Below are 22,986 nucleotides of genomic sequence, written 5' to 3' on the forward strand. Positions count from 1 at the left end.
AAAATGTGATTTTTCGTTAAAAGTGAACAGTACCGAGAGTATTTCGTTAAAATTCCCTAAAAACTAAGGCAAATTATAAGGGTAGTGTTATTATTTCAATTTAAAAAAAATCTAAATAATGTCAACATAGCAAGTCTCGAACCATGGACACGAAGAATTGAAAAACCACACCAGCCAATGAGTCACATGCTCGATTGTTTAAACACTTGCACAAAGTAAAAAAAAAGGACTGAAGTTTCAGAATTTGTAGGGACCATAGGACCATATCAATTTAATTAATAATTTAATAGGCTCATCAGTTGCAGCTATACACGAACATTAACATACCCCTTCTGAAACTGAAAATGTTTATCACATCATTAATTGCATCGCGATTCCCCAACAAAACAAAACAGATTTGCTCGCCTGTATTAAGAATAACAAATAAAGAGAAATACCAGGGGCAGAATGGTAATTTAAGATAAAAACAGAAAAGTAGTGGTCAACCGAGATTGGGCCTTGGGCTGGGGGGTGTCCGAAAATCCAAACCGAGAAAAGGACAAAAGCACCCCCGCAAGATAACCCTTTTAAACATTGACCCTGCGGTGAGTGAACAGTCCTACTCCCACCACCGCTTTCTGTCTGACTCCTCCCGCTTCCTTTCCCTAATCGCTATTGCCAATCACGGTAGTTCCACGTGTCTTCCGACGTGGCAGGTACTCCAAACCAGCACTCGCCATTTCTGCTTTGCTAGGCGCCAGGTGTAACCGTCAAACAAGAGCCAACAACTGCACCCAACAACAAAAAATTAAAATTCAAATATCACCAATTTAAAAATATTTAAAAATTAATAAAATTATTTTTAGAGAGACAAAGTCTTCCTCTCTCTACAAAATCGAGGCCAGTCAGTCTACTCAACTACTATATAAAATCACTGCCACTCTCTCTCTCTCTCTCTCTCAGCTTCTTTCTTTTTTGTTTATTTTCGTTTTTTTTAATGGTGTTATTTGGGTTGTTGAGCTTTGCCGGAAAATCGTATAGGGGACAATTTTCTCGGTAGCCAAACAGCGGACGCGACTCAAATGTGATGGGAAGTGGAGTCTCCACCCTCTCCGCCTGCTTCCGGCCGGTTCACCGGACCAACCACCACCACCCGGACCACAACGACGTTGTCTTCGCGGCGTCCGAGCCCCTGGACGAAACCCTAGGCCACTCTTTCTGCTACGTCCGCTCCTCAGCTCGCTTTCTCTCTCCTACTCAGTCGGATCGCTTCATTTCCCCTTCCAACTCCCTCCGCTTCTCGCCCCCTCACGAATCCGGCTCCAGAACCCGACCCGGATTGCACGAAACCGGGTTCAAAGCCATCTCCGGGGCTTCCGTCAGTGCCAATAGCGCCACTCCTAGGACTGTCCTCCAGCTTGACAATATTTACGACGATGCAACTGAGAGTGTTCTCGGCGGATGCGGCGGTGGCGTCCGGGGGAGTATAGTCAATGGTTTCGAGAGTACGTCGTCGTTTAGCGCCTTGCCTCTTCAGCCCGTGCCACGTGGCGGTGAGCGAGATCCCTCGGGTCCAATGGAGCGGGCGGGCTTCTTCCTCTCTGGCCCGATAGAACGCGGCGCCCTCTCCGGTCCCCTCGACCCAAACCCGAACGCCAACCCGGCCGGGCCAGACGGGCGGGTTCACTTCTCGGCGCCACTCGGTGGCCCTTACGTGAAGAAGAGGCGGAAGAAGGGCATTTCGGGGATTGGGAAGGCGCTGTATCGGAATTTCTCGGAGAAGAAGCAGCGCCCCTGGGTTGTTCCGGTGCTCAATTTCGTTGGTCGGAAGGAGGGTCCACCGTCAATCGGAGAGGAGCCTGAGCCCAAGAGCGAGAGCAATGTCCAGTGGGCTCTTGGCAAAGCCGGGGAGGATCGTGTACATGTGGTTGTATCGGAAGAGCAGGGGTGGCTGTTTGTTGGGATTTACGATGGGTTTAATGGCCCTGATGCTCCGGAATTTCTGATGGGTAATCTTTACCGTGCATTTTACAATGAGCTTCAGGGTTTGTTTTGGGAGGTTGGTGACGATGATCAAGCCCCAGAAGCCGCTGAAGAAGCCAATAACAGTAACCCACCACCAAATGTAGCTTCAGAGACTGATGTAGTTGTAGAGGGCAAAACTGAAAACGAGTCGAATTCAGATTCGAAACCCTTGCCGGAAGCTGATCGGGAAAAGAGAGTGACTTTTCAATCCGACGGTGTTAGAAGGCGGCGGCTTTGGGAATTGCTGGCTGAGGCTGAGGCTGAAGAGGGGCTTGACCTTTCGGGTTCCGAGAGGTTTGCATTTTCTGTTGATGACGCAGTTACAGTGAGCAATGAGGGTTCGGGTTCTGCTGTTAGTAGGCGGTGGCTTTTGCTGTCAAAATTGAAACAAGGCTTGACTAAGCACAAGGAGGGTCAGGGTCATAGTAGAACGTTGTTTCCATGGCGGTTTGGTTTGGAGGAGAAAGAGAAGGTTGAGGTTGAGAATAGAGTGGAGGAGAGGTCTGCTCCAACTGGCAGGAAGAGGAAGGAGGGACCGGTGGATCATGAGTTAGTGTTGAGTGCATTGTCAAGGGCTTTACATGCGACGGAGGAAGCGTATTTGGAGATGACCGATAAGGTTCATGATACGAATCCGGAACTTGCATTGATGGGGTCATGCTTGTTGGTTGTGCTAATGAGGGATGAGGATGTGTATGTGATGAATTTGGGGGATAGTCGGGCCATTGTAGCACATTATGAGCCGGAGGAAGGTGATTCAAGCAGTGCTTTGACAGGGTACAAGGACAATGGGTTGAACACTGAGGATATAACTGAGTCGTCCTCAGCTGTGGCCAATGAGGCTCCTACTCAAGCAATGCAATTGACTGCATTGCAACTGTCCACTGATCACAGCACGAGCATTGAAGAAGTAAGTTCTCTGCTTCTCATGTATGTATCTGTAGCTTTAGTTCTCATGCTAATATTGTTTGACCAGTCATTAATGAATTCCTACTTGATTGTTTTGTATTTTCCTGGATGGATGAGGTTGGTGTGTTTAAGTTTTCATTTTACTAAAGAATCCTATATCAAAAACATTTTTATGCGCAAACGCCAAATAACTTGGTTGTTTTCCATGGTCTCTTGGTTCTTGAGTTGCTATCTTTAATAATTTTGAAGCAGCATGCTTCACAATTTTATCTCCTGGTAATGCATCTTGGTCATAGAATTTCTCTTTTTTTATTTTTATTTTTATTTTATGAAAAGTTGGTGAGAGAAATCGGTTCTAGTTGAAGCACACTTCTCGTTCATGTAATTCATGCTAGATATATAGTCTTCCGACACTGGAGCTAGATTTTTCCCTTAGATTGTGTGATACTTTGCTAAATATGTATTCGAGTTTTTCTTTTAGAAAACGCCACACCGGCTCTGATGCTTCCTACCAAGGCAAACTTAAGGTTCTTGTTGTTTCTTAAACTTCTGGTGTTTGTTTAAGTGTTGGAAAAATGTATTGGCAAACTTGAGGTATTAATCTATAAGAAATCTAACCAATGTGTAAAATATCATCAGTAATTCTTTGAAAGAAATTTATTATGAAATAAAATTAAATGAAGTTAATTGTAGGGGAGGTGCGTTCTAAATTTGCTTTTTGTCACTATTTATGACGTGGTCTAGACTCTAAAGAAAAGCTATCTAGGAATTGCAATTATCAAATCATGTTTCAACTGTTTAAATAAGCCTACTAAAGTATCATCCATTGGTTGTACTGAACCTGATTTTGTACAATTGCCCTAAGCAATGTGTCCTTTCTGGGGACGGGGACAGCAGACTTAAAGAATTGAAGAAGCTTCCTTTTCCCGTCCTGGCTTTTTCGGTTGTCTCATTTGCCTTTATGTTCAATTCCTTTATGGATGGGGACAATATGTGGAAGCTTCCGTGCATGTATCTTTTCTTGTGCCAGTCCTTCAATGTTTAATAACCTTGTGGATGTGCCGCTGATGTGCGCATGTTGATAAGTATGAAGTGTTTTCTGTCAATGCCTTGGTGGATCTTTTCACCTCCGTTCCAAAAAGTTACTTCTCACCATAATAATGCGCTCAGACACTCATTTTTGTCTTCTTATTGGTGCGGATGTTTGGTTGTTGTTCTTTGTACTATTCCCTCTCTCTTTCCCATCCATAGTGTCATCTGGTAACAATTATAGGCATTTCCTCGTTTAGTTTCTGAGTCATGTTGTTTGATGCATCTTAGCTCGTATTCGTTTGTGTTTTGTTTTTCAACAATTTTTCTTTTCGTTCTGCAGGAAGTAACAAGAATAAAAAATGAACATCCAGATGACAAACATTGTATTGTCAATGATAGAGTGAAAGGTCGGCTTAAAGTTACCAGAGCGTTTGGGGCTGGATTTCTGAAACAGGTTTAAGTACATTATTGTTAACTATCCTGTTGAAGTTCACTTTTTGCATGGTTTGGTGTGGAGATACTTATTTCATATACATTTTGAGAATCTGAAGTAAAATTGCATTTTACACATCTATTGAAAAGTTACGGCTTGACATTACTTGTATAATAAGGGAACGACCTAACGAGGTTTCGTAATTATTGACATAGAGTTTCAACAGTCCCAAGTTGTGAATGGTCAATTTCAATCTGTACATATGTTTTTTCTTTTTTGTTACAAGAAATCATGTTCATATGTTTATTACCTCTGTATGTATAATTGTGTCTGTATGTTTCAAGATTATTATTTTTTTCGCTCTAATCAAACAAAACCAGAATCCTCAGCAAATTTGTTAAAAGTTAATTATGATTTTGTGTTTTTGTTGCTGCATGAACTCACCATGTTCAAGTGCATTGGACGCACGGTCCAGTGTCCTCAGTAGGTAACAATGTGATTTGTTTTTGTTGTGCAGCCCAAGTGGAATGACACGTTATTGGAAATGTTTCGAAATGAGTACATTGGCACTGCACCATACATATCATGTTTGCCTTCTCTTCGCCACCATAGACTCTGCCCTAGTGATCAGTTCTTAATCCTGTCATCAGACGGTTTGTATCAGTATTTTAGCAATCAGGAAGTAGTTTCCCATGTTGAGAATTTTATGGAGAAGTTTCCAGATGGAGACCCTGCACAACACCTGATAGAGGAGCTTCTTTTCCGTGCTGCAAAAAAAGCTGGTAATTTCCTCCATTTCTTTTGCCTCTTATATTGTGAAAATTGTATATACGTACTTTTGGTGTTCTTTTTTCGTTGTAATTTGAAGTATTCGTAGCAAGAACAATGCAAGGCTTAGTAGGACGGTGTTAGAATGGTGGGTGCAGGCACTATATTTTAGGATTGGAAATAGTTACGTATGCAAGTGACCTTTACCACAGTGGTGGAAAGATGTGGAGCTTTTGCATGATGGCGTGGGTTCAAACCCCGTCGTTAGCTAATCTAACAAAATTTATCATTTGACAAAAAAAAAAAAAAAAAAAAAAGAAAAAAAAAAATAGTTATGTATCAAATTGATTAGATAATTTGCAAAAGAACGGCACTGGCTTCATAGGTTTTTAGTCTTGCCTAATTCAAGGATAAAATTAGCAGCAGTTGTAGATATTTTGGTAGTCCAGATTTACTGAAATATCAATCAAAAAAAAGAAAGAGCAAAGTCTACCTTTAAACATGGGGAATTTTAAGTGATAAGGGGCTGCATTTGAAACATGGTTTTCACTATTAACCAAATCCCATCTAGCTAATTTCTTTGCCCAAGCGTTTATCTAATTGATCAAAGAGCAGTAACTGTCTAGCATGTGGGTTCTAGAGCCGTCGCCAGTCAAACCTTTAACAGATAATGATTAAAAAGTGTTTTCGAAATAGAGAAGGGGCCTTCTTCTTTGTTCATCTTGTTCATCTTTTAACTTCTACTTGAAACTTTTCAGATCACATGTACAAAGTTGCATAGAAATTTCAGTACCCAAACCAGAATTTCACTGACATTTGACCAGATTCCCCACAAGAAAACAACAGATGAAATTGATCAGATAATTACTGTGAAACTATTGATGTTACAAAAACTTCTGTGATTCTTTCAAAATATTGGTTAAAGGGTGGAAATAAACACCTTCCTTCCTATCAAGTGTCGGCACTCTGAAAGACTGTAATTTTGACTTAATTGTTGGCAATTTCTATAAAATATAGTACATTGACCTTATTAATTTGATCGGTATCATATGTGCATTCTACTACTATCTACTACTATGAGCATGTGTGCATTCTCCCTCCCCTTCCAGAGCCAAGCTCGAGCATATGTTTACGTGACAATATCAATTGGGCTGAGCTTGAGCATGCATAATATCAACTAAGTTGAGCTTGAGCACCTTGGTACTTGGCTCGGCCCATTTACACTCCTGGTAGGCATCAGACTTAGCTAGGATTTAGGTTTACCCATCTAAGGTTTTAGGTTTTTGGTGGAGAAAGGAGTTGGTTGAAGATGCTTTTAAGTTTACCCATCTAAGGTTTTAGGTTTTTGGCCTCCTGAAAGCATAGACTTTAATCCCTTAATCTGACACTTGTCTTTCTAGTTTGGACAAAAAGCTTTATTATTAGTCTACATATTTTGTTAGGGTTTTATAGCTTTGAACCTGAAGTGTTTTGGTATGCAGGAATGGATTTCCATGAATTACTGGACATCCCGCAAGGAGCTCGCAGGAAGTATCATGACGACGTGACCGTTATGGTTATATCACTTGAAGGAAGAATCTGGAAGTCATCGGGAAAGTACCTTTGAAACTTTATACGCAAGCAATATTCTCTCTAAAACAGGTGATATTGCAATTTCGGTTTTCGGCTAGGGATGTTGTGCAAGCAGTAGGGAAAAGCTTTGCTGCTGACAGTTGCATGGGTCCATTAGGGTTTTCTATTCGCTCACAGCATAAGCATACAACTAGTTAGGGATGGGAAAAGGCTGATGTTAGATATCACCAAATACTTAATAGGGGGGAAAGTCAGACGGAGTTGTTGGGAACTGCTCTTTTGTTTGGGGGGGGGGGGGGGGGGGGGGGGGGGGAAGAAAAATCTATTCCTTTCGTTTCGTTTTTCTCTTAGATTTACATTTTTGTTTAAAGAAAAACAAAAATAGAAAAAATTGCATAGGCGGAGGCTCTTTCGATTTCTTCTGTGCCTTGTTTATCTCGTTTCTTCTTTCCCGGAGCGGAAATGGTGTTTGTAAATTGGTGGGGGTACACATTTACTTACTGGACTTTGAGCATTCCCTTGTCAAAACTGAGCATCTCTAATTTTGGAAGGTGGGTTTTCCACCGTCGCGGATAACAAGAGTTGGATTGTTTAGAATTTGTGTTGGCGTTTCAATTCTTTGTAGCATCAACAAGTCACAGTCGACTTATGTTACCGGTACGGTGGTACCTATAGACGAAACAACAGGGAAGAGAAAATAAAGGTAATACAAGTTTAAGCATCGATCTATTAAGACGCTTTTTTCACAAGTGCTGCTTTAGAAAGCACTATTTGATGTACAAGTACTTTTAAGGATTCTTTCCGGCAAATCTTTTAACCCTTCCAAATCTGATTAACACTAGAAAGTTGAGTTAAAAGTGACAACTACACTAAAACCTATTGATCCAACGACGCTTAACCTCGCTCGCAAATCACATATGTTTATTCTCACAGTGCAGCAAAAGGAGCTTCAACTCCGAACTAGCTCTTGGTCTAACAGCGCGTGCGGGAAAGTGGACATAAAGTGAACTAGAGTTTGGTTGTTTTGTCTTTCACGAAGATCCAACCCTTTGTTTTCAAAATGATAAACGTAGCTAAATTACTTGGTTCTAGTTAGTTTCAAAAACGAAAAATTGGACGAAAAACAAGTAGGATACCAAACAACTCCCTAAACGTTTAGGTTGCCTGAAAACTGTATAACTACTCTGGTACAAAAAGTTATTCTGAAAGTGAAACATACAACGATCCAAATGAGATAATCCATTTCCCATTTGACATTACATAGTATAAACATATAAAGCACTTAAGCTGTCGTGACGGCCGACGACGGAGCCTGTGACTGCGCCCACGACACTAGATCCTCCCTGGTTGCCACAAAACTACCAGCTTTCTCTTCACTCTGTCTAAACGGCGCAGCCAATTTCTTCACATGAGAACCAAAGGAATGCGACAGCCCTTGCGAGAATTTGTGACTTCCGCTACCAGTTTGAGCGGAGAACATCTCCGGCAACGCCTCTTCCCGCTGTACTATTTTGTAGAGCGTTCCCATCCACTCTTCAAGTGCAGTGTGAGCTGCACCTATGGATAGTGACCTAACGTCCAAACACCACTCCCTTGCAGTCTTGGTGTGCAGACCCGGATACAACCCGTATAGGGTTCCCAAATAGAGCAGCTCATGAGCTCTCTCATGGTTGTTTTTGTTTCGGCATATATCAATCAAGCAGTTACAGAAGGGTCTCCGGGATTCAACCGCGGTACTACCAATAGCGTTCCTGAACTCATCTTTAATAGTCTCAAACCCGATTTTCTTATCTTGCAGCACTTCGACAAGAGTCACCAACTTCGGATTTGCCTGCTGCAAACAAGAAAGCACCCTATCCTCATCCTCAGTTTCTTCACACAACGATACAACAGAGAGTAAGCACCCACAAAGCCTATCATCTGGTTTAACCCCTTTTTCAACTGCAACATCAAAAACTCGGACCATATCACCGAATCTTCTAGCTTTCCCCAAGCCCTGAATCAAACAAGTGCACCCCATGACATTGAGCTCGATACCCAACTCGGACATTTCTTCAAACAATTTCATTGCCTCATCAACATTCCCTCCGCTCCCATAGATGTTCAGCATTGCAGTGTAACTCCAACTGTCTGGCCTACAATGCTCCGACTGCTTCATATCCTCAAAAAGCGTCTTAGCTTCCTCCTCCAAACCAAGGTCCGCACACATATTCAACAATGTGTTATACAAAATGAAGTCCATAGGCCACTTATTCGACCTCATTCGCTCCCACAATTCCAAAGCATCTCGAGCCCACCTTGCCTTGCCATAGATCTTAACAAGCGCCGTCAATGTTTTCTCATTCGGGGTTAGCCCTGATTCCACCATTTCTTTGAATAAGCTCCTTGCCAAACCAGGCTTTCCGGCCTTCCCCATTGCCTCTAACAAAGTATTGTACACAACCAAATTAGGCTCTACACCAAGAGCAGCCATTTCTTGCAATACATACCTAATACCATCATAATCTCCAGCCTCCCCAAACATCTTACCCAAAACCGAAAATGCAATCGGGTCCGGTTTCCACCCACTAGCTCTTCCCCTCTCATACAAACTAAGAACCTCCTCAACCTTGCCCAATTTAGCATAAACATCTAAAATGGCAGAGTAAGTCACCTCATCCGGCATCAAACCGGTCTTATACATCCTCTCAAACCACTCGACCGCCTTGTCGAAAAGCTTGGACCTCTTGGCACAAGTGATTATAGTAGAATACGTAATGTTATCGAGCTCAATCTCGTCCCTTATCATCTCCTCCGCGAGCTCTTCGATGAGCTGAAACTGCCTCCCGAACCTCAGAGACTTCATAGTGACATTGTAGAATATGGTTTCCATTGGAAACAAATTCTGGGACTTCACCCAATTGAAGAACATGTGGGTTTTCTGCCATGGCTTCAAGCTATTCAGAATCAAAAGCGCATTTTCTCGTGTGGGCGGGTGGGGGATTTCTTCAAGGGCAGCCAAGAAGGCAACTTTGGTGGCATCACAGTCGTTGAGCTTGTGGGCAAACCCCCTCAGATCTCTCACCTGAGGATTGTAAGAGTAGAGAGACCGCTTCTGCCGCTGCAGAGAGAGCACGGAGCGTTTCGGCTTGGCCGGGTTGACCCAGATGGATTTGGGCTTGGATATCAACTGGGATTGGTCTTGGGGCGGAGGAGGGTCGGAGAGAGTGGTTGTGGTCAGAGGCTGGAGCTGCTCGGACAAAGATAAAGATGGGTTTTGGTTCTTCTTCTTGTTGGTGGTGGGTTCGGCTAAATCCGGCGGGGATTTGGGAGGAGAATTGGCGGAGCGGCAAGAAATGTTGAATTTTTTGGTTGGGATTTGTCGAAAAGGTGAAGAGAAGAAGATGGGTCGCTTTGTATCCGAGGAATTCAGAGTCCAGTGGACAGCACTGGTAGCCATTAAAGATTGAGAGTTGTTTGGTAAACGAAGATGTTGTGGATATTTTGACACCTTATCTAAAACGGAAGCAAAATTCTGGCTTTACGACGAACCCTAAATGAATTTAACGGTTGAATTATTTTGGAAAAATGCCATAAAAAAAAAAAAGAAAAAAGTAGAAAAAATTGGTTCTAGATCCACCACAAGGGTGGGTAGCCTTAACCGGATGTGTGGTAACAGGTAAGCTCGGAAGCTGTTCCCGTCCCTGTCAGGGGAGATGCCAACCATCTCTCCTTTCTACGAACACAGGCTTGTCGGGGAGTTGGAACTATATAAACTAGAAAAGATTTTGTGTTTGGTCGATGTGGGATACAGGCCCTCTCTTGGTTTGGGCTTGGTGCTATAGGCACTAGATCATTCAAAGAAGTCTAAACAAATAGCAAGATGTTATAAATAGATAAAAGTATCACATTGTTTATGTTTGTAATTGTATCACACAAATGATGCAGGTAAAGACAAGGGAGAGATATTTGTATCATTGCTTCGTGTTGTTTAATCATACACTGCATGCTCTTTATATATAGTCATTTACACGCAGAAATCTACAAGGGCAATTAATGCATATTGATAAACCGTGTCATACAAGTTGAAAGTTGAAGACCATGCTATACCACAACAGCAAAATTTGACAATACCATAATTTTTAGTCCTCACTTTTTCACCTTTGACTAAACCATGTGGGCCAATTCCCACAGCTTTTACAACACAAGATAGCATAGTTTTACACAAAAATGTTCTCCTTGTGACTTGGAACCAAGGAACACATGGTTGTTCATAAATTTGATATTGATGGTGATGAACAAATGAAATATAGAAGCTAGCCTACTATTTATCTAATAGGAATTGCCGATTTGTTGCTAGAGGAGGAGTGAATTTTTCACTCTCAATCTTGAACTTCTTTACAACGCCTTTTTTTTTTCTTTTCTCTTCAGTTGTTTTCTTTCCTCTAAAAAACCTAGCACTATTATGAAGTTGAGCATCTTCAAGAGATTATTATTTTTTTAAATAACGACATATTTATATTAAGGGGTGAGGTGAATAAATTGGTTTTAAACTTATTATTTACGAGATTCAAACCTAAAACATCTCACTTATGCGTGAATAGGAATATCATTATACTATAATACTAAGTGACACTCCAAGAAACATCTCACTTATGTGTAAATAGGAATATCATTATACTGTAATACTAAGTGACACTCCAAGAGACACTAAAACCACACTATGCTAAATATTTTAGTAAGAAATCAACAAAACATTGCCCTAAGAGTCTTTAAAAAGACTTGCTAGTTTAAGTTAACGAAATAGTACTCTATAGATTTGAAAAGGTATCCTAGTGGATAGGGTGTTGATTTCTACCCTGCTTCTCGAGTTCGAAACTCCATCATCTCCTAATTATTGTAATTATTTCAAACTCTTCTCCCTTCCTTAATAATAATAATTTTTTTTTTTAAAGCTAAACTTTAAAAAAAATATTAAAACTCTCCTGCTATTGAAGTTTTTCTCTCTCCTCAATCCTCATGTAAATCGGTGAATATCTAAGAGTGTTATAAAAGTGGCTGACCTGCATGAAGAAATATGCACCATCCACTGCGTCTTGTTAGCCAACAAATGTTGAAGGTGTGCTATCTACTTTCACATCTCTTGGCCTTAATAGAGAAGATATAGTTTTCCTATATAAATGCCTATTTGCTCACAAATATGTAGAGACGATAGAGAAGATACAATCTCTTGTTTCCATTGCTTTGTAATTTCAGTTTGATAATGAGAGAAACTATTGCTATTGACACACCTTGATCTCGATATCCTCCAAACACCAGGATGCGCACGTGTAGGCTGACAACCGTGGGTGATGAAAGCTATTTTAACATGCATGCAAGTTATGAAGAAAAGAACGAACGTAAATAAAATATGTAAATTTAAATATAATGAAATATGGAAATGCGGGAACGTATTCAAAGCAGACAACTAATAAAGAATACTACAAAAGGAATATTATAAAAAGGTAAGATTATAGAGAAAGGGGTCCTACACTGAGATGAGGACTCGAAGCTACTGATATGGAAATGCCTTGACGTCGGGATCGGGGCATGTCAGATTGGTATCAGAGCCTGATTTGTTTAGAGCATACTTTGGATCTTCTTCTACTCTAGTAGTGCGTTGGCCTTGATATCATTTGGATGTCACGACTTTCGTTTATAGATGTCTTTCGGCACAGTTGTGCAATTCTTATTCAGTCTAAATTGTCACATCCTTATTTGAAGTATGAAAATTCGTGTCAGGATTGTGCCTTATCGGTGACATAATGGAATGATGGATGACTTTCAACAACAGACTGATACTCTGCGACATGTGTTCCTTAGGAATGGCATGCAAAATCAGATTTACATAGAAGTGATGCGAAATAAGGATGAAATTTGGTTAAGACCAACTGAAGATCTGAAACGATGATGATGCTCTATGACTTGCGTTCCTTAGGAATGACGGGCATAGTCATACCTATATGGAGATTACTCGAAATATCCGAAGTTCGTGTTGGAGAAATTAAGGAAGCACCAGCTGTAAGCGAAGTTAGCAAGTGTCAGTTTGGTTAAACTAGATCAATTTTCTCGGGCTTGTTGTTTTCGCCGAGGGAATTCATGTGGACTTGATAAGATTTTTGGTGATTGCATTTCCTCTTAACAAGTTGAGGAATGCTCAAACGATGTGTATAAATCTAACTAACCGGGTAATCCATGCATTTTCTGACAGATTCGTGATTGCCTTAATGACAACTTTCTTGTCTACTCCAACAATAAGGTCAAATTTACTAAACGTTAGCAGTCAACTTTATACCACATTCCTCAGATGTTAACTTTGTTTAGAGTATATACCTTTCTTGGGAGATGTTAGCATAGTAGATGATATTCTTACAATTTCCAAAACGGTTGCGGTTGCAAAAAATAAAAAATCCTCATAAAGTGTTGTGATCATTAGTCTTGTCGATTTCTATTGTCAATTGTCAACGATTCTTTGAGCATAGCCATATTCCCATTTTTGGCTAGGAAACAAGTTAGTTTTGTTTGAGATGTTGAATTTGAACAATGTTTCTGACAACTGGAGTGTTGTCTCACCTAACCATTGTTCTTACACTCTTTGATGACGTCGATCAATTTCAAATCCTACGGTGATGTTTTATTGAATGTTTAGCTGCGTGCTGATGCATCATGGTCGAGTAACGCTTATGCCTTTTGATGGTTGGGACCACATGATGTGAACCATCCTATCTGCGACCTAGAGTCAACGATTGCCATTTTTACTTGAAAACCTGCTGACACCTTATTCGTAGAGAAACGCGTCAAATCTTTATCAACCTCATAAACTTCTCAAGTATATATTCACTCAAAATGAGCTAAATCTCAAATAGCGATGATGGATATGATATATCAATGTCTACGATTGCACCATCGTCTACCACCCTAATCGTGCAAACGTGGTTGCTGACAACTTCAGTAGAAAAACACATAGATACCTGAACGCTCTTCAACCTTTTCTATTTCCACCTTATGCATAACTCATGAATACTGATGTGACATTTTTTTTCTTCAGATCATCAAGAAACCTTGTTAGCCTATTTCCAAGTTCTACCTTTCTATTTTTGACGTGAGATGAAAAAGGAATTGCTTAGTCGTTAGGCAAATACCTTACTACCTGGGGGTCAAAATAGGAAGAAAAGAACCGTTCGAGTTGTTGAGAGTGATTCCCATTTCTTGCACAAATGATTTGGTATACATGGAGACTATGGTGATGTTTTGGTGTTTGTCGACTAACTCACTCAGCGCTTTATCTATCAGTCCATGAGGACTACTTTGAACTGTTTGGCAGAATTCCTCATTCTCGAATTTGTCAGACACTTTGACGTTTTGGTCTGCTTCGACTCTATTCGCAATCCTAGATTCACCTCCTGGCACTAAAATATATTTTAGTCAATCTTGGGTTATCTACTGCACTTTGTGTCATTTTTTAAGTAGATAGACCGTCCAAGAGAACCACTCAGACATTGAAGTTTTTAGTTGAGATCATCAGTCCTGCAATCACCCATTAACACCCTATTGAACAAATCCTTACCATCAGTGATTGAATATCTCTGAAGTTACTGTTGTAACGAGATGTTGTGAATATTGATTTAGGGGAAATCTAAGTTCAATATTACAAAACCATTTATTAGTGTCGCTATGATAACCGACAAGAAATGTATATTACTGTCGGATATGAAGCAAAATCCGACAGAAAATGGATGTAGTGGCGTATATAATAAACGATAGAATTGCCAGCGTCAGGAAATGAATTTTCTGACAGAAGGTACACTAAAACCGACAAAAATTGTGTCGGATATAAGCGACAGAGAATATATTAATAATGAATAAATAAGAGCATTCTCTGTTGGATAAAACCAATAGAAAATACTCTAAAACCGCCAGAACTTGTGTCAGATATAACCGACAGATAATTTAATAATAATGAATAAATAAAAGCATCCTCTGTTGGATAAAACCGACAGAAAATATAGTAATAAAAAAAAGTACAAATGTATGTCTCATCTCTATTAAAGAGACAATACAAATAATGGTACAAAAAAAGAGTAAGAATAACAATTTTTATTGCCATTACATACGCATGTTATAGGTACTCTTCTTCCTCATAATGCATTTCATGGAACAATCTTGTAAGCCTTCATCTTCTTAATCCGTGAAATGAAGGACTTTTTGGAATTCTTGAAACCCAAAAAGCCATGCTTTTTGCTCTTATTCATACTGTCCAACAAAGCCGCCCCACCCAACACAAAGTCAGCAAACCACCACACCGCCACCTCCTCCAACTTCGTCGGCTGTAGCCCGTTCTCCCTCACAATCTCCTCCCACACACCGACTTTCCCTTCCATCATCTCGACCAACCTCAGCCTACCACTCTCCTCCTCATCAAACCCATACTCCTCGATCCCAAAATGCTCAGCCAACACCTCCCAAAAATGCTTCCACTTAAACACATCTCCATTGTTCACATTAAATGCTTCGTTTTTCGCATACGGAAGGCCCATATATGCTGTTCTGCTATCAAATTTGCATCCGAAGCCACGCATAACACTCCCAAGCCACTTTGCCACTGGGAAACTTCAATGGTCTTCCTTCCTTTTTACATATAGCAGCATAAACACAAAACGCATCGATTATGTTCATCAAGCTATAAGGAGAAAACCCAAAAATATTATTAGGCCAATGTACCGACCAAGTTAAACCTTTTTTTTTTCAACCTCTTCGAACAATATGTCTTCAAGAGTGTAGTAAAAATTGGGCACGTCAAGCCTAGGTAAGCCCTCCGACCAAGTTAAACTCTTTTTTTCTCAACCTCTTCGATTTAATAACAAAATCAAAATTTAAAACACAAATTGAACGTAATACAAATAATTTAAAACGTACTGGTTTCGGAATGTTGCTTCTCGAATTGTTCATCCATGGTGATTGAAGTGAGAAGAAGAAGGAGAGAAGAGAAGGAGCATGAGAAGGAAATGAGAGGAGAAAAGGGGGAAGGAAGGGGGAAGGGAGAAGGCAATGGCGCAAGGAAGAGATGGAGGGTTTTATTTTGGAAAATTTTTATTACTGTCGGTTAAAACCAACAAAAACGTTTTTTAAAATAAAAACCGACATAAATAAAATGGCGACAAAAATTCCCCCAAAATTCCCTCCCAAAATTTTAAATTCCCCCCAAAATTTTGTTACCATTTTAAAAAATATAATAATATTTGTTTGGTTTAATAAATAAATAAATAATATGTATTTAAATAGAATACGTTTTTAAAAATTAAATAAATAATTGTTTGGTTTAATAGATAATAACCCATTTTGTACAATGAAAATGTCATCATACAAACTAAATATTGTCTAATCAATACTTGAAAAACATAAATAAAAATTTAGCACAAATTACTTTTCCCACTTCAAAATTTAGGCAAATTTAACGGAGATATGCATTTTACGAAACTAGTTTCAATGATCGAACCGTCAAACTTGCTTGTAGATACTACAAGGTCGCATACGTAAAAAATCGCAAAAAAAAAAAAAAAACATTCAGAGATTAGGTAACAGAACAAAAGTTTTGGACGGGTTATAAACGAAAAATCACAATTTAACGATTATTTTAGCTCTGGTTTTGATGATTTTTGTACAACTACACGCCTCGACCCTATAATAATGCAATGAATGAATTCGATCTTCAATTTAAAATATTTACAATAGTGGATACCACAAAATCTTGTTGTATACTTAATGGAAGTATAATATTAACTCTAAGTGTTTGTTTAATCCATTGTTTTGACGCGATATGCATTCTACGAAACATTTTTCAATGATCCAACCGTCAAATTTATTTGTACACACTCCGAGATTTCATACGTAAAAAATTGTAAAAAAAACATTTAGAGATTACGTAACGTAACAAAAGTTTTCGACGGTTATAAACGAAAAATCACAGTTTAACTGTTACTTTAGCTCTGCTTTTAATGATTTTTTATAGCTACACTTCTTGACCCTATAAGAATGCAATGAATAAATTCAATCTTCAATTTAAAATATTTACACTAGTGGATACCACAAAATCTTATTTTATATTTAATAGAAGGATAATATTAACTCTTAAGTGTTTGTGTTTGTTTAATCTACCGTTTTGACACGATACAAATTCTACGAAACTTTTTTCAACGATCCAACCGTCAAATTTATTTGTACACACTCCGAGATTGCATACGTAAAAAAGCGTAAAAAACAAACATTCAGAGATTACGTAATGGAACAAAAAGTTTCGACAGTTATAAACGAAAAATCATAATTTAACGGTTATTTGAGCTCCGATTTTAAAGATTTTTTACAGCTACACTCCTTGACCCTATAAGAATGTAACGAATAAATTTGATCTTCAATTTAAAATATTTAAACTAGTGGATACCACAAAATCTTATTTTATACTTACTGGAAGTACAACATTAACTCTTAAGTGTTTATTTAATCTACAGTTTTGACACGATACACATTCTACGGAACTTTTTTCAATGATCTAACCATCAAACTTGTTTGTAGACACTCCGAGATTGCATACTAAAAAATCACAAAAAAAAAAAAACATTTAGAGATTAGGTAACAGAACAAAAGTTTTCAATGGTTATAAACGAAAAATCACAATTTAACGGTTACTTTAGCTCCGATTTTGATAATTTTTTACAGCTACACTCCTTGATCCTATAAGAATGCATTGAACGAATTCGATCTTGAATTTAAAATATTTAAACTAGTGGATACGACAAAATCTTATTTTATACTTGATGGGGAAGTATAACATTAACTCTAAATGTTTGTTTAATCTACCGTTTTGATGCGATACACATTCTACGAAACATTTTTCAATGATCCAACCGTCAAACTTATTTGTACACACTTTGAGATCGCATACGTAAAAAATGACAAAATACAAATATTCAAAGATTAGGTAATGGAACAAAAGTTTTCGATTATTATAAATGAAAAATCACAATTTAACGATTATTTTAGCTCCGATTTTGATGATTTTTTTTACAGTTACACTCCTCGACCCTATAGGAATGCAATGAATGAATTCGATCTTCAATTTAAAATATTTACACTAGTGGATAAATCTTATTTTATACTTAATGGAAGTATAAAATTAAGTCTTAAGTGTTTGTTAAATCTATCAATTTGATAGGATATGCATTCTAAGAAACTAGTTTCAAAGATCAAACCGTCAAATATGTTTGTATATATTCCGAGATAGCATGTGTAGGAAATCACAAAAAAAGGAAACATTCAGAGATTAGGTAATAGGACCATGAGTGAAAAAAAAACATTCAGAGATTATTCTGGCAGCAACCCAAAATTTTGCTTTGTTCGTGTCGGTTATATCCGACAGGGCCATGAGTGAAAAAAAAATAATATTTAAATCATGTGTTTATTTATTTATTTCTAATCAATATAATATTTTAATATAATAAAATAGTCAATTTCTATCGATTATAACCCCCAGAAACTAAAATAATAAAATAGTCAATTTATGTCGGTTATAACCGCCACCATTAACTTAAAAACCTCCGGAATATGTTAAAAATATTTAAAAAAAAAAGAATTCAAAAATACTGGCGGTTATAATAATTTTATGGCGGTTGCATTTGACACTAACTGAATGATATGTCAGATATCTTTTATCCGACATAATGGCTTATTAAATTGCCACCATCATCCGACACCTAAAGCTAATATTGTAGTAGTGGTTCCTGTTTGTCAGTTTTCATCAGACTACCGATCAAGTCGAGTCAATGTTCAACCATTTCAACTTGCCACCACATAATCAAGTTAAGCACTTACACGTGTTCATGCATCATAGTTATGTATTCAATCCAGTTATCTTGTACTTTAGATTTGATGAACTTATTTCGACCCTTAAATTCTTGAGTGTTCTTTTAGCTTTTTTGGCATGGTCTTTAGCTAAATTCGGGAGGAAATTCCCGATAGGCTAGCTCGCTAAGGCATGTATGAACTACATTGTTCGATTACATGGTGTGCCATCACATTGTATCTCATCGTGATGCACGTTTCATTTCCAAGTCTTGGGAAGCTTTTTTGAAGGCCATGTACTAAGTTGTTAACTTGTACCACAACTCACCCTTAGACTAATAGCCAGTTTGAACGAACTTTCCGAGCCTTGAAGGACATATTACATTCATATGTTCTGCAATTTTTGTGTGGTTGGGATGGACACCTATCTCCATTGGAAGTTTTTCTATAACGACATTTATCATTCTAGTTTGGGTATGGCACCACAGGGGGTGTTACGTTGTATGGGGAATTCTATGGAAAACACTTGATAAACAAAAGAGTATTGTGATCATGTATTTGAGGGACCGAAATTATGATGTGGGAAACTATGTATTTCTGTCAATGTCGCCCTAGAAGGTAGTGCGTGAGTGCGATCGAGGCATAAATCGGACGATTTATGCATATTCTTTTAGTGAGGGGCAAAGTGGTAATTTTGCATTCTCAGGATGTAGTTGCTTGCTTATCGAGACAATAGTGAGTTGTTGGTATTGCGGGTTGCAGATTGTAATATCGATGGCTTATTCTTTGGGTTCGTTAAGCAAGTGGGCAAGTAGGCCGTATACGTTAGTATCTCCATTAATTAGGTTTTGTACCTAACTCGTTATTATATGGGCTTGACCCAAAGAGACACACATACACATATTTTCGAAGTACGCGACGTTACAAATGTTTGGATGAGAGTCATCATTTTCGGTTTTAATTTTAGTGCTAGTATTTTAACTTATATTATTATTTATGTATTCTTGATGTTATGTTATTTTGTGTGTGTGTGTATATATATATATATGTTTTTGACTTTATGTTGTTACATAGATATTATATTATACTATTATACTAAAGGAGAAGGAAAGTATGAGATTGGAGGCATGAAAGAGGAATCCTTGCAATCCGATCGCGACGGAATGATATTCTCATTTATACAACCGCTCTGACTTGATTTCTTCCTTATATATATATATATATATATATATATTTTTTTTTTCAAGTATGTTAGGTATAGCAACTTATTTCAAATTTTAGAGACGAAATTTTTTTTAAGGTGGGTAGATTGTAATAACCTGTCCCTGATTTTACAGATTTATTAATTTTAAAGGTGTGATTTTATGAAAAATGCCCCTCGGGTAAAAATGTTGACTTTCATTGGCCCTCGTATCTGGAGATGTATGACCTATTCTTTTAGCATATTCTTATCGTACTCATCGCCACAAACTTGTGGGCATGTTGTGCAGATTAAATTTGGAGTTTGAACGAGGTTTTTATGAAATTTTAAACGTTAGGGGTATTTTGGTAATTTTATATTTCAGGAAGATATTTCTATTTTCATCCTTTGTGGACCTTATTATGTCAGCCACTAGGGCCCACTTGTGTCCCCTTGTCCCCGTCTTCTTCTTTTTCCCTCGTGACCTTCTTTTCTTCCCTCACTCGTCTCTATCTTAGAACTCTTATTCTCTTTCTCATTTCTCTCTGCACTCTCTTTCACTCCGAGCACTACACACACACACAACCAATAACAACAAGGATTGCAATAGCCTCCCTATGACAGCTGGGAGCCCCACGAACCAGGAACAATGGAGAAAACCCCTCAAATATCTTTCCCTGCGCTGCATAGTAGCAGCCACTGTGCTTGTGTTTCTCAGGCTAGTTCTCACTATCTCTGGCAAAGGTGAACCCCCTAGAATCCCGTAGATCGTGTTTTGGCATTGGATTAGGGTAGTTTTAAGTGTTGGTCACGTGTGGATGCAGAGAAATCCCAAGGGAGGGCACTGTGCATTTTTCTGGAATTTGAAACCGTAGCCATTAGGCCACTTTCAAACCTCTTTTTTGATCATTTCCTGCCTCCTTTGAGCCTCGATTTTAGTATAGACATGTTCCTTACGTTCCTAACTTCACTTTGGCTTTTGAATCATTGAATTTGGTTGAAAATCGAGCTTGAAATGAGATTTGAAAATCGGGGGAAAAACTTGCAAAATTGTAGTAACTCACAAGGAAGGCGAGTACTAGCTTACTAGCGGGTACGTGGGGGTTCTTCTGCGCTCGGCGCGTACAGTGCGTGGTTGCCTAGACAACCACCTTGTTGTAATGACCTGTCCCCAAATATTACGATTTTTATAATTTTAAAATGTGAAATTACGAAAATGCCCTCTGAGGCAAAAATGTTGACTTTTGTTGACCATCGTGTTGTGTCACGTAAGATTCATTTCCTTGGTGTATTCTTGAAGTACTCATCATTAAGAATGCGTGGGCGCCAGCGGAATCGAATTTGGAGTTAAAATGAAGAAATTATAAACGAACAAAGTTGAGGGCATAATGGTCATTTGACCATCATCTAGAAGGCTCCAGATTGTTGGAGCAAAGATCTGTGAAGCCACATGTGTGGCTGTGATGGAAAGAAAAGGAAACAAAAGGAAGGGTGTGGACCAATCAGAGAGGAAGGTGGGGAGTGAACTAATAAGAATGGAGATAAAGGAGGGAAAAGAGAAAAGGGGAGAAACAGCCAACCAGGGTCGGATCCCTTTGACCTGGTTTCTGGTGGCTCATTCCGTCGCCGTTTTCATCCATTTTTCGATGAGTTAGAGTCACCTACCACCACCACTAGACCCATCGACCATCCCTCTTTAGTTTCCATACAAACTTGATGGCTGTTAGTGGTAATTTCACGATGAACAAACTTCGTCTTCTCCGGAGCTCCACAGTGGTGATCCACTAGTTCTGTGAGTTATGCCGTCGATCATCACCATCAAACAATATCTTTCAACCCCAGGAACAAAACCCAAGCGAAGATCAAGGCGTTGAAGGTCGTGTTGCCGTCGAATCGTAGTGCACCATTTGTAGGGTTTCTGGCGGATCATGGCATTTTCAGGCCACTTCTCGGGTGAATTAGACTTTGACCCAAGTATGAAAGTTGTTCCTCTCATTGAGATCTTCATTCTTGTAAAATTTGGTGATTTTTGGAGTTGGTCAGCATTTGTGGGTTCCGTTCGCGGGAAACCGCTGTGTGGGGAAAACCCGAGGCCCTTCCTTAAGTTATTTGACGTGTTAAATTCGAATCTGCTATTAGTTTTTCGAAATTCCATCATTTAATAGAGTTTTATTAAATGGTCTTCATTTGCGTTTAGGTGCGTCGGTTGGAAGATGACACCATCCTCCTTCGTTCAAGTGGCTCTCGGGCAACAAAATATCTGTGAGTGGACCCCTTCTAAATTTACATATTTTTATAAAATATTAGCCTAGCATGCATTTCACACTTCATGAATTGAATATGTTTTATATTATGTTTTATGGATTTCTATAATTATAGTTTAAGAAATATTTATGCTTTATCGAATTTACATTTTATTAAAAGTTGTGAATTATTGGATTCTCGTATATACAATTTTATGGCTTTCGAATATGCTTTATTTTACGGATTTATGAATATGTGAATTATCATGATTTATGAGATGGAGTTTAAGCCTTTGAGCTTTGGTACTATACTATATGAGATTTTTAGAAATGTTTTCGGTGCTTATCTAGTGGGTTATCATACGGCACATACACACCCCATGGGTATGACGTCTATGGCCATAGGACACAGTGGAGGAGTAGTGAGATATATATACCCTTAGCTTCACTGTCGAAAGCGGTGTCGGACAGCTTCACTAGCCACGACTAGTGTCGGTGTGTATGTATGCTATTTTATTTAGCTTCACCTTCGGGTGATGGACAAGTTGTATAGCTTCACCTTCGGATGATGGATAGGTTATTCAGCTTCACTTTTGAGTGATGGACATGTACTGCCTTCGAGCGACTATGACACCCCTAGAGAGTACAGTATGGATGAGATTTATGGATTTGCCTGCGGGCAATTTTACTACCACTCTGAGCATTGTTTTAAGCATACATGTTTTACGAACGTTTTCATGGCATGCTAGAGTTTTCAGAAAACCTATTATGTAGTATTATATATATGTTTTCAAAATAGGGGGTTAGTATGTTCATAAATAAAATGGTTTTCGTATTATTAGTATTATTACAAACTTGGGTCCACTCACCTTTTCGGTTTTGCGCCCCCTTAGGTGTTAGAATCGAGGCGCGCGATCTAGGCGTCATGACACTTTCGCTTAGGTATCTTCAAGTTTGCTCTATGTAGGTCCCATTCCTCGGTTTGTACCTTC

The 22,986-nt window shown here is 38.8% G+C and overlaps 2 protein-coding genes, 1 non-coding gene and 1 pseudogene across 3 annotated transcripts; 1 reads left to right on the plus strand and 3 right to left on the minus strand.

Annotated features, from left to right (window-relative positions):
- The first annotated feature begins 915 nt into the window (after positions 1 to 915).
- LOC103965721 (protein phosphatase 2C 29-like) lies at positions 916 to 7,002 on the plus strand. Its single transcript, XM_009378788.3, has 4 exons — positions 916 to 2,914; positions 4,286 to 4,399; positions 4,896 to 5,160; positions 6,628 to 7,002. Exons 1-4 carry the CDS (start codon positions 1,067 to 1,069, stop codon positions 6,750 to 6,752), a joined length of 2,352 nt encoding a protein of 783 aa, XP_009377063.2. The 5' UTR covers positions 916 to 1,066; the 3' UTR covers positions 6,753 to 7,002.
- An 849-nt stretch (positions 7,003 to 7,851) lies between these two features.
- On the minus strand, positions 7,852 to 10,172 carry LOC103965722 (pentatricopeptide repeat-containing protein At5g46580, chloroplastic). The gene has a single exon (XM_009378789.3). The coding sequence runs from the start codon at positions 10,155 to 10,157 to the stop codon at positions 8,001 to 8,003; it is 2,157 nt and encodes a 718-aa protein (XP_009377064.2). The 5' UTR covers positions 10,158 to 10,172; the 3' UTR covers positions 7,852 to 8,000.
- Positions 10,173 to 10,313: 141 nt separating this feature from the next.
- LOC125472308 lies at positions 10,314 to 10,443 on the minus strand. The gene has a single exon (XR_007254225.1). It is a non-coding gene; the product is annotated as a U6atac minor spliceosomal RNA (small nuclear RNA).
- A 4,443-nt stretch (positions 10,444 to 14,886) lies between these two features.
- On the minus strand, positions 14,887 to 15,689 carry LOC103967459 (annotated as a pseudogene).
- Between the last annotated feature and the right edge of the window lie 7,297 nt (positions 15,690 to 22,986).

Source organism: the organism of the source record quoted next, unplaced genomic scaffold, assembly GCF_019419815.1.
Source record: "Pyrus x bretschneideri cultivar Hongxiangsu unplaced genomic scaffold, Pyrus_bretschneideri_v1 Contig69, whole genome shotgun sequence".
Taxonomy (NCBI): domain Eukaryota; kingdom Viridiplantae; phylum Streptophyta; class Magnoliopsida; order Rosales; family Rosaceae; genus Pyrus; species Pyrus x bretschneideri.

Coding starts and splice junctions, on each gene's coding strand:
- LOC103965721 (XM_009378788.3), top strand. CDS start 1,067: ATGGGAAGTGGAGTCTCCACCCTCTCCGCCTGCTTCCGGCCGGTTCAC. Junction 2,915..4,285: donor ACAGCACGAGCATTGAAGAA/GTAAGTTCTCTG, acceptor TTCGTTCTGCAG/GAAGTAACAAGAATAAAAAA. Junction 4,400..4,895: donor GGGCTGGATTTCTGAAACAG/GTTTAAGTACAT, acceptor TTTGTTGTGCAG/CCCAAGTGGAATGACACGTT.
- LOC103965722 (XM_009378789.3), bottom strand. CDS start 10,157: ATGGCTACCAGTGCTGTCCACTGGACTCTGAATTCCTCGGATACAAAG.